At 49.8% G+C, this 11,689-nt stretch overlaps 4 protein-coding genes across 4 annotated transcripts; 1 reads left to right on the plus strand and 3 right to left on the minus strand.

Moving 5' to 3' along the window:
- Positions 1-1,217: 1,217 nt before the first annotated feature.
- ALTATR162_LOCUS10618 (uncharacterized protein) lies at positions 1,218-3,033 on the minus strand (the record flags this gene model as incomplete). Its single annotated transcript, XM_043318255.1, has 6 exons — positions 1,218-1,328; positions 1,380-1,901; positions 1,957-2,199; positions 2,263-2,622; positions 2,675-2,686; positions 2,740-3,033. 6 exons carry the CDS (start codon positions 3,031-3,033, stop codon positions 1,218-1,220), a joined length of 1,542 nt encoding a protein of 513 aa, XP_043174190.1.
- A 1,957-nt stretch (positions 3,034-4,990) lies between these two features.
- Positions 4,991-6,247, plus strand: ALTATR162_LOCUS10619 (uncharacterized protein; the record flags this gene model as incomplete). The annotated part of the gene is made up of 3 exons (XM_043318256.1): positions 4,991-5,143; positions 5,245-5,656; positions 5,709-6,247. The coding sequence occupies 3 exons, from the start codon at positions 4,991-4,993 to the stop codon at positions 6,245-6,247; spliced, it is 1,104 nt and encodes a 367-aa protein (XP_043174191.1).
- A 1,321-nt stretch (positions 6,248-7,568) lies between these two features.
- ALTATR162_LOCUS10620 (uncharacterized protein) lies at positions 7,569-8,269 on the minus strand (the record flags this gene model as incomplete). The annotated part of the gene is made up of 2 exons (XM_043318257.1): positions 7,569-7,801; positions 7,879-8,269. The coding sequence occupies 2 exons, from the start codon at positions 8,267-8,269 to the stop codon at positions 7,569-7,571; spliced, it is 624 nt and encodes a 207-aa protein (XP_043174192.1).
- A 2,409-nt stretch (positions 8,270-10,678) lies between these two features.
- Positions 10,679-11,473, minus strand: ALTATR162_LOCUS10621 (uncharacterized protein; the record flags this gene model as incomplete). The annotated part of the gene is made up of 1 exon (XM_043318258.1): positions 10,679-11,473. The coding sequence occupies one exon, from the start codon at positions 11,471-11,473 to the stop codon at positions 10,679-10,681; it is 795 nt and encodes a 264-aa protein (XP_043174193.1).
- Between the last annotated feature and the right edge of the window lie 216 nt (positions 11,474-11,689).

An 11,689-nucleotide genomic window follows, 5' to 3' on the forward strand; every position in this document is an offset into this window, starting at 1 on the left:
CGTCATGTCGTCGTATGCGATCAGAAGACATCACGAGATGAGAATCTTCCAGTCCTTAGAGAGGGGTAATTACCATGGCATGCTCCCGGACGATCGTACTTCGTGGAGGAGCGAGCATCCACTAGAAACTTCGGAGCGGTGGCTCAGACCAGGTCACGTGACGGCGGCATTCGAAGCTTCCAGCGTGGCGGAAGCAACATGTGATGCAAGTGCTGTCCAAGACGTATTTTACCGCCCTGTAATGCTAGACCGAATTGCGTGATATTCGTCTGATGGACTGCATTGATGTGTCGTTGGCTAGTCGCTGAGTGACGCGCCGCTTCGATGCTCAATCCTCAACCTGGCATTTTCCTGTTACCTGTGAATGTCTCGGATACCTGGCTCAGACCATGTTTCCAGTTGATTTCTTCCTCTTCGAAGTAAATACTCGATGGTCCCGAAGTCCTTTTTACCGACATCTTTGTGCTTGTGAAACTCGGATCTGGGATCATCATCAGCCGCCGTATCAACATGTTGTTCAACTCGCATCGTCGCACCTTGCAAAGTCCCGGAAATGCGACTGCGTCTCCTATAGTTGTATGAGTAGAGCTTCGAGTCGGAGGGCATCGCGATGGCCTACCGTTGGCTTCTGCCTCACAGCTCTTAAGCATTGTCGATAGAGAGACAATACATCTTTCTGAAGCCCTGACAATCGTACCATCTCGCCTAAAGTCAAACGTCTTGAGTAACTGAAGAACGTACACTACGTGAAACTGCGAATGATAGCGACCTTCGAATGCAGGACGAGTTGCGGCGAACCCAGCCTTAGGCGAAGGGCGGAAGCTCCAACCCTGAAGCGGTTAGCGCGATTGAATGTCAATTTCCATGATGTTAGCATCGCGTGTGCGAATCGTAATATGCCTAAGTAAGCGCGATAATGCATTCTAGCTACCTTCACACCCAGCGACGGTTCGTGCATGAGGGCGGCGTCAGCCTTCGTGATCAATCAACCCTACAAGCAACTGCAGATACATTCGAACGCACAATATGCGCATACGTCGCATGCAAGAGAATTGCGTGGCGCACAGCAGATACTACGCAAGTTTCATGAACAAATCGCTTGTATCAAAAAGATATCGCAATGAAGATTTCAAGGATATATAGAAAGCGAGAACTACAGATCATCACCCGCTTTTCGTACGTCCTGCGCCCCATTCAACACTGTCATACGAATAGAATCAGGGCGCGCTGACGCTCTCGAATGGGTCCAGCTTAACTTTGATATCATGCGGCCATACGAACCATTGCTTGTGAAGATCCCACTCTTTGCTTGGATCTTCGAGCTCAATCTGTCGAAATGTCAGCTCTCACATATCAAGTCGGAAGCAACCAAAACATACCTTGTATCTTCCGAACACCGTCGCAACTACTTTGTAGACTTCAATCAGAGCCAATGGCCTGCCGATACAGATTCTGTTTCCTCCTCCGAATGCCATATCCGCATCTTTCATCTTCTTGATCCTGGCCTCGTAAGCGCCAACATCTTCTTGTTCGCTTTGCAACCAGCGCTCTGGACGGAACTCATATGGCTTCGCGCCAAAGATGCTCTCCTTGTAATGAATAACCCAGGGATTCATGCCAACGATCGTGCCTGGTGGCAATGTCGTTCCGTTAGGTAGTGCAAGGCCAGCTGAAGGCACGACGCGCTCGAGAATATGGCCAACGACGGGATGCATGCGAAGGCCTTCTTTGATGCATGCATCCAGGTAGGGTAGCTGTTCGATTGTAGTGTACGATGCGGGGAACGCAAGGTGTGCGGAAAGAAGTTCTTCGACGAGGCGTGCTTTCGAGGCTGGTGATTTGAGGATGTGGTAGAAGATACCTTTTATAACAATGGCAAGGGTATCGGCACCGCCGAGAATCTGTAGGAGTAGGATCAGTTCCATTCTCTTCATAGCGCTGCCATGAGATACCTACATTGATGATCATGTATCCGATAACCTCATTGTCGGTAACAAGCTCTGGAAACTCCTTTTTCGCTTCGAGAAAGCCGTTGAGAAAGTCATTCTTCCCATCGCCAAGTTCAGGTTTCTGCATACGCTCCATGAAGCGCTCGACAGAGAAACCGGCAGCCACAGAGAAGTCGTCAAACTTGTAGAGCGAGCGTGGCCACTTAGGGTTCTTTCCAAGCCACTTGTCGAGAGCAGGGATTTGGCCGACCTAGGTGAGATCAGTAGATGTTTACATATTCGTAGTAGTTGTGGTAGACTTTTGAACACATACTACTGAGAAATAGCGCATAACACGTTCAGCGGTCCCAAGCATATCGCCAACATCCGTACCCTGTTCCATGAAACCAATACGCTTGCTCCATGTCATATCACCCAAGAAGTCCCAAGCAAAGAATGAGATCCAGTCTGCGATATCGCATGTCTTGCCCTTGTTGGCACCTTCCACGAAACGAGCATCGAGTTGGGCGCATAGTGTACGGAGGTCGTCGTCCATGATACTTTCGATTTGGAGGGCGTTTTGAAGGCTGTACAACTTTTGAATAGGCTTGACACCTTTGGAATGGAACTCGTTGCTGCGCGTGCTGAAGATGTTCTGAATGATACGACCATCTTGAAGGGCATCGTTGATGGTCTAAAGCGGGGTCAGTATGACACACTCGTATCCACGACTGCTTATATCTCACGTAGTAATCGCTCTGTTACATTATTAGCAGCTATTTTACTCGACATTCCCACTGCACGCGCTCACCTTCAAGTATGTTCCGCGGGTGTTGTAAATGGTCTTGATTAGACTAGCATCAGCAACACTAACGGTGTTAGGACCAAGACGAACAACATCGCCATGCTGTTCATGGAGTTTCCTCTGCGTCTCGATATGAGTTTGTCCATAGTGATTCAGGAATCGCCAGATATCGGAGAATTGGGCTAGGAAGGGACCAGGTATAGTTTTGAGTGGTGATTGTAGATAGGCCAGAACGTATCGGGTGATGAGAAAGATTGCTCCAAGGCCAATGGCCTTCACGAGTAACCCCGTCAATGCCATTGTGTCACTTTGCTACGCGTATGCAATGTGATTCATAAAAAAAAAGGAAAGAAGAATATAAGTGGGAGGGGTAACAAACATGGTATTGGGAGTGACAAGGTCTTCAGCCTACCATGCAAGCCGAACACTTTATGGGTACTGCCCGCATGTTCAAGCCTGCATCTGATGAACGAGGAGCTGGAGCTAGAGATCGAGCCGTTCCCCTTTGGTAGCTGCGATGCACTGAAGCCGAACAAGTCTTACCAGGGTAAGGCAGGGCACCGCTTGCGTACGCCTATGAAATGAATTGCTTTTTCGCGCCACCTCTTTATCGCGTTCATATGCATAACGATTGGTCGTAGCAGACATGGAGAGCATCGGGGAAGCGGACCCATATACTAGTAAGGGAGTGACAGCGGGAAGTGTGGAGTATGATGGTGCTAACGGAGACTAACGATGCAGATTGCTGCCGAGATGATGGGGTGAAAGAAGAACGAAGTCTGTTCAAACTGTAGGTTCGAGCGTATTGGAGCTTCCCGAGGTGTACATCACTACACTATCAAGATCTTGGTGGTACCTAAATGACAGATGTGGACTGAAGTGCGTACCATAGTCCTAGAAAACAACCTTGAAGGATCATCTTCCTTCACTCCTTTCCGCACGCGCTGCTTGTCGGATCGAGGTTGATCCGTCGGATGTCAAAACGCCACTAGAGGTCGCTTAGCCGAAGCGAGCTAAGCTGGTGCTCAACCCTGACGATTGGTAGCGCGGCCAACGGCCCGTCACGGAAAGGCCTAACGTTTCTGTACCACTCCCTCACATGCATGTCATGGGATTGTTTGAGAAAGAACAAATTCTTGCAATGGCCATATCGAAGCCACTTGCGTAGGACGAACTGTCCAAGGTTTCGTGATGGACCGGACTAACGCGCAGCACAGCTTGCCAGGGACGGGATGTTACGAGATAGGCCCTCAAGCCACGGGACAAGGAATAGCCGGCAGCGGCACACTGAGAGTCTTGTGTACTAATTGGTCCTGTTATCTCTTGCTTCGCTGCCGAACGGTGAAGAAACGCACCTCTGCTCCAAGTTGACGTTTTAGCTGGGGCAGTACTCGTCAGGTGGGGGGCTGGCCATCGACGAATCAGACAAAGCGGACCGTGCTACGAGGAAGCTCGTTGGACTGCAAAACGTATTGCGTCAACTCGATCGAGAAAGAAAAGCAATTTCTCAATCCTTCGCGCTCTGCAAGCTGCAAGATTCACGATATCACGGCGCGGGATGTGCTAACGCGGCAATCATCCCGGCAGTCTTGTATATGATTTTGCGCTCGATGCATCCACTAGTTGTGCGAATGAACTAGTCTGCAAAGCGAGGAAATAAGGACGGGAACTGATTGACGATAAAGCAACAACAACCTACCAACGTCAAAGCGTGCTACAATGTGACCAAGCATACTTCTTCGAGAGCTTGGCATGAGTGTGTCCCCATGCACAGCGCCTCTCTCCGGGAGACTCGGAGCGACAAAGATGGCAGCAAAGCTTTGGCACTATGCCCCGTTCGATTGCCTATGCAGGTCCCCAATACTAGCTTATGGCTTTTGTTTGGAAGATTGGGCCCCTTTTAGTTTCCCAGATCTGCGTTGATGTGCTCGAGCCTCGGACGTATATGCAAGTATGTTTGTTCTTCAGCATGGGTGCCTCAATTCGTGGGCGCAAAGAAGGCTGTAAATACGTCAATGTACTAATCTTCTTTGCCACCACTCGAGTTGCTCACCTAGAAGATAAAGCGTTCGATGTCAAGGATACGACTACTCATTTCAACCCCATTTCGTCTCTAGCAGCGCACATCCTGCTCACTCGTATTTGACTTCTAATCCGGCAACATCTCTTCCAGTGATATTATCCACGGAGGGACAACAGATCAGAGAGTGAAGACAGAAGCCTCTTCACTACAATCTCATCCATACCTGCCGCTAAGATGGGCAAGCCAGCAGACTTTTCGAGCATACTCAATGGAGTGATGTGGTCTCAGGTGGTCCTTGGCACTATCCTCGTCGCGTTGCGAATGTACACGAGACAGTACGTTGTAAGAAACGTCGGATGGGACGACGTGTTGATGTTGGTCAATCTGGTACGTTCACTTACGCCGTTCTACTTCCACGCTATAAAAGCATCCATTCACGAACAATCATCTCGAGATCCATCGCAAGCTTCCGTAACTGACATTCGAAGGCTACATTTATTGGCTACGTCGGTTGTATATCAGTCGGCATCAACTACGGTGTTGGCAAACAGACGGCAGATATCGTTCGCCTCGACCTCAACTACTCTAAATCCATCATGTGGGAAGCCATCGGCCAAGGCATATGTATTATGGGAATAGCTGCATCCAAAGGTTCAGTAGCGCTCTTCCTCTTGCGCATCGTCCTCAAGAGATGGCACATCGCCATCCTCTGGTTCTGCATAGCGAGCACGACAGTGCTTTGCATCATCACAACCACCCTTTTGTACACTCAATGTGTACCTTCGGCATTCTTGTGGGATCAAACGATCGAAGGTGGCTATTGCTGGCTCAACTTCACCGAGGTTGGCCTGACTATGGGTGCTTGGTCTGCAGCTATGGATTTTGTTCTTGCTCTCCTCCGTACGTAAACCTGCCGCGAAACAACTCCAGAAATAGCACTGACCCAAATCAGCCTGGCACATCATCATGGAACTCAATATGAAGCGTAAGGACAAGATTACAATAGCATCCGGTCTTTCACTAGGCATCTTCGCGGGCGCGTGCTCCGTCGTCCGGACCATCGAACTACAATCCATGTCATCAATGGAAAACTACGTATACGACACTGCTAGCATGCTTCTATGGTCTTCTACCGAAGTCTTTCTCACTATCGTTTGCGCCTGTGTCCCCGTCCTTCGTCCGCTTTACGTCCGCATCAGATACGGTTCACGCGGCGACTCGTCAGGCCAGAATTCGTATCCGCTCAAGGACTATTCCAAGTCCAAAAGCAGTCGTGGTATAGACGGAAGCAGAAAATCGGAGAAAATATACATGGGTCCTGGAGAGAGCGTGCTACAGACAACAGTTCGCATGGGCAGTGACACAGCGAGCGAGGAGACGATACTCAGGGAGACTCACGCCAACAACACATGGAACAATGAAGCAGCAAACAAAGACGCGGGCGATATCACGATCACTACTACGGTTACTTCTAGAGACGAATATGTATGATGATAACAGGCTACGGGTATAATAGCACACATAATTAATGCTTTCTTTTAAATCTTTACCTGCAAGACCGCCCAGCATGATACCTAGCTTCGCCATGGCTCTACTTTGCATAACACTCTGCTTGACATGAGTGACAATACATGTTACAAAGCGTCGTGACGGCCCATGCAACAGCACCATGGGTATCCAAGGACAATGAAAGCTGATGTGCTTTTCCGACCTCAAAGAGCTATCGGGATGGCATCCCTAACAGTCGGCAAACACCTTGATAGGGTAGCGAACGTTTGATACAGATTGTGTGTGAATGTTTTTTCTGCGCAGGCTATCCGGAGAGGGTAAGTAGCGAGTGTACTTCCCCACACCTCCATTTCAACAGAAAGAGCCTGAACGATCGACTAGTGCATCTCAAGATCCCTGACTCCGCCAGGAGATGTCCGTTCTTTTTTTCTCTGGCAGTGCAATTGTGCCTCATCCGTTCACGGCCCTACAATTTTGCCCTGCGGAAACTTGCAAGGGTCTTGCCGCTGCCACTGCCGCTGCCGCTGCAGTCGCAGCGCTCCTCTGTAGATCGTATTCTCCCCCTCTTTGATCTTGCTTTTGAAACACTCTGTCTGCAAGTCTGCAGAAAGTGCGCTGCAGCAAATCCCGCAAACGGTACGTTCCCTGCTAGCTCATCGCGTTCCCCGCTCGGAAGGAGTGAGATCCGTTCACACCTCAGCTGGAGGGTAAGTACTCTCGATGGCGCTCCGATGGTTCTTAGATTAAGATCGCTGTGGTTTACCACACGGCTCCATGTCTACGGCGACCGCATTTTCTTTTGCTTATGCGAAATTCGGGCCTACTTTTCGATGGTCAGCAGTACTGTGTGGTCGGGCAGCATGCTTCTTCGATCGGAAGCTCTCAGATGCGATCCAGCGTGAAGCTTGAGCGCGGTATTACACTTTACATTCTTTTCCATTCCCAAATGTATGACCGTCTAATGTAATGTGTTTGAATACGCAAGTCGATTGATCAAACCGTAGATGAAGAGATGGAAGATATACAGTTGTTGTTCGATCGAAGCTATCTTTGAGCGACGCACTCAAGGACAAACGAAGTCGAGGCAAAAAATGGCCGCAAGGATGGAAAGACGATCATACGATTCGTTGCCACCGAAATGACTGAAAGAAGATACAACAATTCGACAGTACGACCGGTCGATGTACGAAGATAACGTTTCCTTCTCTTCATAAAGAGCTTGTCGATGGTCGCCCTGGCATCTCAAGGACGTCAGTGTGACCGCAGTCCCCTGACGATACACTCATCTGTGCAGCGTACAAATTCAGTCGCCTCCTCTGTTCTTCCCGATAGTTCGATCGAGTTGCGACCAAGGTTCGGGAGAGTTTGGTGCCGCGCTCTTTACACTGCGATCATCCCTCTCCGTCAAGGCCCGAGAACAATGTGATGGTGTATAACAGACGGAGTACGAATCGTGCGGTTCGGGACGCTCGTTCGGGTTATGCTCTTCCTGTGTTTCGGGCTCAACAGTGGTTGATACAGATGTTCGACGTCGATCTATAGATCTGTCAGCCCGCCGCAGGATAGAATTGAGCGAAGAGCTACTCGTTTGAACACACTGTAAGTGAACTTACTGTTGGCCGATTTCTGGCGTTGAAACTCCTTGTACTCATGTGGCGGAAGATATGTGCCACAGCCTGTCGGAGTACATGCGCGAGATGCGGGAGATTCATCTGCAGCGCTGTTAACTACACCGGCTTGTGCATGAAGGTCGGTATCTAAGGATATCGGTGCGGAAACAGGGCCGATGTGCGTCGCTTCGTTTTCGGTGAGCTCGAGCATATCAGGCCAAGGCTCATGTTTAGACAGATCAAGATGGGCACCCATACAGCCCAGTTCGGTCAGGTCAACTCTCTTCTTTGCGACGGGAGACTGCCGCCTGGCTCGTATGTTGCGACGGAATTGGTCCTCGCGAGCTTGGATGCGGTCCGGGCGGATATCCGAGTCCCCATTGCTGGACGCCATTCTGTTTGCATGTGGTGGGATGATGCAGGACGTGAGATGTGTCGGTGAAAGGGCTGAGAGTCAGACGAAGGACCGGTGGCAGGAGTATCAGGCAAAGCGACAAGATGATGGACAGGGGTCTACTACAGCAACGAAGAACGACGATATTGCTCGCGAAGGTTGCAGGTGATCCAGGATGTCTGTTAAAAGATCGACGAGATGGACCAAGGATGGAGATATATACGACCATAGGAGAGGCTCGACGACATGCTGGCGGCTCGCACATCATCTTGCACGATCGATGTTTCCCCAATGGTGCCTCCAACATTCACTCATGCAGATCAGCTTCCCGCAAGAACACCAACAACGAACATTCCGACGAACGAAGAAAGTCGGAGAGACCGTAAATCAGAGTGTGAACCAGGGTTCAGAAGTAGACGCATGCTCCGAAACGTGCTTCTTTCCGTACGACCTTACCGTAAGTGACGAACGGTAGTCCTCTAATATGGCGCTAGGACCTATTTATTCATGGTAATTAGACTTCAACGGCGGTGCCGAACTGACACGACGTCCTTCTCGAAGAATTTGAAACAGGTGCCATGCATACTGAAGACGTCAGTGCTGTGGACCGTCCGCTTCGGCTCGCTCCAATCTACTGGGCCCGCGACTAACCCGTATCAGGGCTCATGGGGTCTGCGACGAAGATGCATGGGGATCAGAATGAATCTTTAGTACCCACGACCGGTAGTGTACCGGTATGACCGATGTTTTCGCAAAACCCTTGAGGGATGACCGTATGTCCAGATTGTCAAGCCTGCATTCATCCAATAACATGTGGACTAGAGGGAGCAAGAGTGGAAGACTTCACCGCTCTATCGACTAACTATAACTGGACTCGCGCATCGACGTACAAATACTAAAGGCGGAATCCCAATCTACTTTCATCAACGTGTGCTTGGAAATAGCACGATGGTGGTACAGTTCGCGCATCCTGCCGTCCCAGTTCCATTGTCGCGGGTGGTGGCTGCATAAGCGGGAGACACCTGCGTAATACCAAGAAGTCGTCGAAGAATTACGGTACAATTGCGAAAGGCTATCGCTGTGGTGCAATGCCACCCAATCGTCACCCGGTATCAAGCTACGGTGCTGTCGCATGTCAGACGAAGTAGCGGTAAGCACCTTAAGTTACAACGTCCATGCTCACCGGAAGCAAGCTTCCTGTACCAGCGAGGGTTTGGTATTGACCAACAAATGATGCGGTGAAAATATAGTTCCTATCATCCCAAGTATCGTACCTCAACTTTTCTCTGTCGTTGCGGTGTGCTCAAGACTTGTGCGACCGATGACCTCTCGGACATGTTGCACAATTCAGGCAATGGTCTGCCAGGATATAAGGCATGCCGTGTGACTTGGCTGCATGCGGCGTGGACCAATCTTGTGCCACGACAACCGCGCCTATCACAAAGATCGATTCGGTAACCATGCGTACGACGTCTCAGACATATCCAATCTTATCATCAACGCCGGATCAGATATGACTGTCTGCCAGATGGAGAGGTCACGTGCTAATGAGGTTGAGGTCAAGATATACCTCCAAACACTGTCACCGTCTTCCATCATCTTGGGGCAAGGAAGAGACGCGTTCGAAGTCCTTGTAACCTAGAGAATCCGATCTTATAGAGTAGCTGTGCTGTGTCCAAATTGAGCACTATCCACTGGGCGAAGACAACATGATCCGTTAACTTACCTAAAACTATCAACTGGGGCTGCGATATCGATGCGGGGTCGGACTTGCCGACTCTTCAGCCTTGCCAGCACGTCATCGTACAGCATATTTTCCCGCAGCCTTGGTCTGGGGAACGTAAGAGTACTAAAGAGAAATCACGGTGGGGAAGGAGCGGTAAAGCAGATTAGGTAGGCAACGGCGAGTCCGAAACTCGAGGCCGGGGTGATGCGCTATCACAACTGCAGCGCATAGTGCTAAGTCCTCTGAACGGTGAAAGATAGCGGTGGGGAGGGGGAATGGTGGCCAGGGTCTGAGCTAAATCAGTACGGATAACTGATGGATTTCTGAAGTCGTTGGAAGTCGAGATCGATGTTTCTGTCGAAAGGTTGTTCTCAAGCGGCATGACGTCAGCGTTACTGCTGTAAATACGGACGAACATTAAGTGCAGGAACAACTTTATACTGCTTCTATTTCAATACGTTTAGGCAATCAATGAACATTTGCAACAAGTGACAATCATGCTAGGAAAGAGAAGAACAAGAAGATCGCTTGGCTTGTGACTCTCACGAACTGTGCACCGCCGCTTCCCCAGCCTCCTACTCATCTTCTCGTGATACTGCGTTCCAGGTTTTCTAGTTGGCTACTGAGCGGATTCGTTTATCCTGTCACCTACATACTCTCTGACAGCATCGATACGCCAGCGCTCAAGCATCATAACCTTGGACAGGATATGAATGTATTCGGACTCGATGCATTTCTACCCTATACTGCTTGCCGCCGCAGTATACAACCTTTTGGCGACATAACGGTGCTGTCGGTGTTGCTTTGCCAGCCTTTTCCGTGAAGAGTGGAACGATGCGCGTCTTCTCGATAGGCATCTGCTGCTCGACGCGCTTTTGCTTTTTGGTGCGGTTATGCTGTTCGATAACCTTCGTCTTATGACCGAGGTTCAATTCTGTTGGAAAGTTAATGGGGTCGCAGCGGTGGTCCATGGCACTTCCTATGGAGAAGCGGATCCAAGACTCATCCGCCACGTTGCCACAGACACATGTAGTATCAAATGATACCATGCCGTCCCTCGTCACTGCGCGGTGCGTCAGCCCGCAATCGGGACACAACTGGCCGATACGCAGTTCGCGGCTAGGTTGCTGTGATGGCTTTGTGACGCCAACTTGCAGGATGTTTGAGGTCGCACATCCTTTGGAGTAAACCCGGTCACATACACGGCATACCAAGCGTTTGAATGGGTGATCCCCTCGGTAGTGAATCATGCGGTTTTCGGTATTGCATTTGTAACAGAAGAAAACTCCATCAGCAACATCCGCACCGTGGTTTCGGTGCGTAATGTTCCGGTTCTCTTGGCCGTACCAGAGGTTTTCATCTGGAGGCCCTTCAGCGCGCACAGCTTTGCTCAAGTCCTTCTCCAGATGAGCAGCGGATTTGGGCTTGTTTGATGCTCCGAGTAGTGAGCAGGCGACGTTGGTAACACCTGGAAACATCGTATATTATCAATTTAGCTGTTGATTTACTCCTTTGTTGAATTGTTGAAGTTGTGTCGGCGTTGTTGTTCTTTCTGTTGGTCTTAGTCGGGAAAACAAAGGAGCACTGTTATAGGATTGCAGGGTTCGGAACCCCTCCGTTTCTTGTTGCCTAGGCATCTTTGTATACTGACAATGGTATTTTTCTGTATATAAAGCGTTGTGAGTTGACTTGTG

The sequence above is a fragment of the Alternaria atra genome (genome assembly GCF_907166805.1).
Source record: "Alternaria atra isolate CS162 genome assembly, contig: 34, whole genome shotgun sequence".
In the NCBI taxonomy this organism is placed as follows: Eukaryota; Fungi; Ascomycota; class Dothideomycetes; order Pleosporales; family Pleosporaceae; genus Alternaria; species Alternaria atra.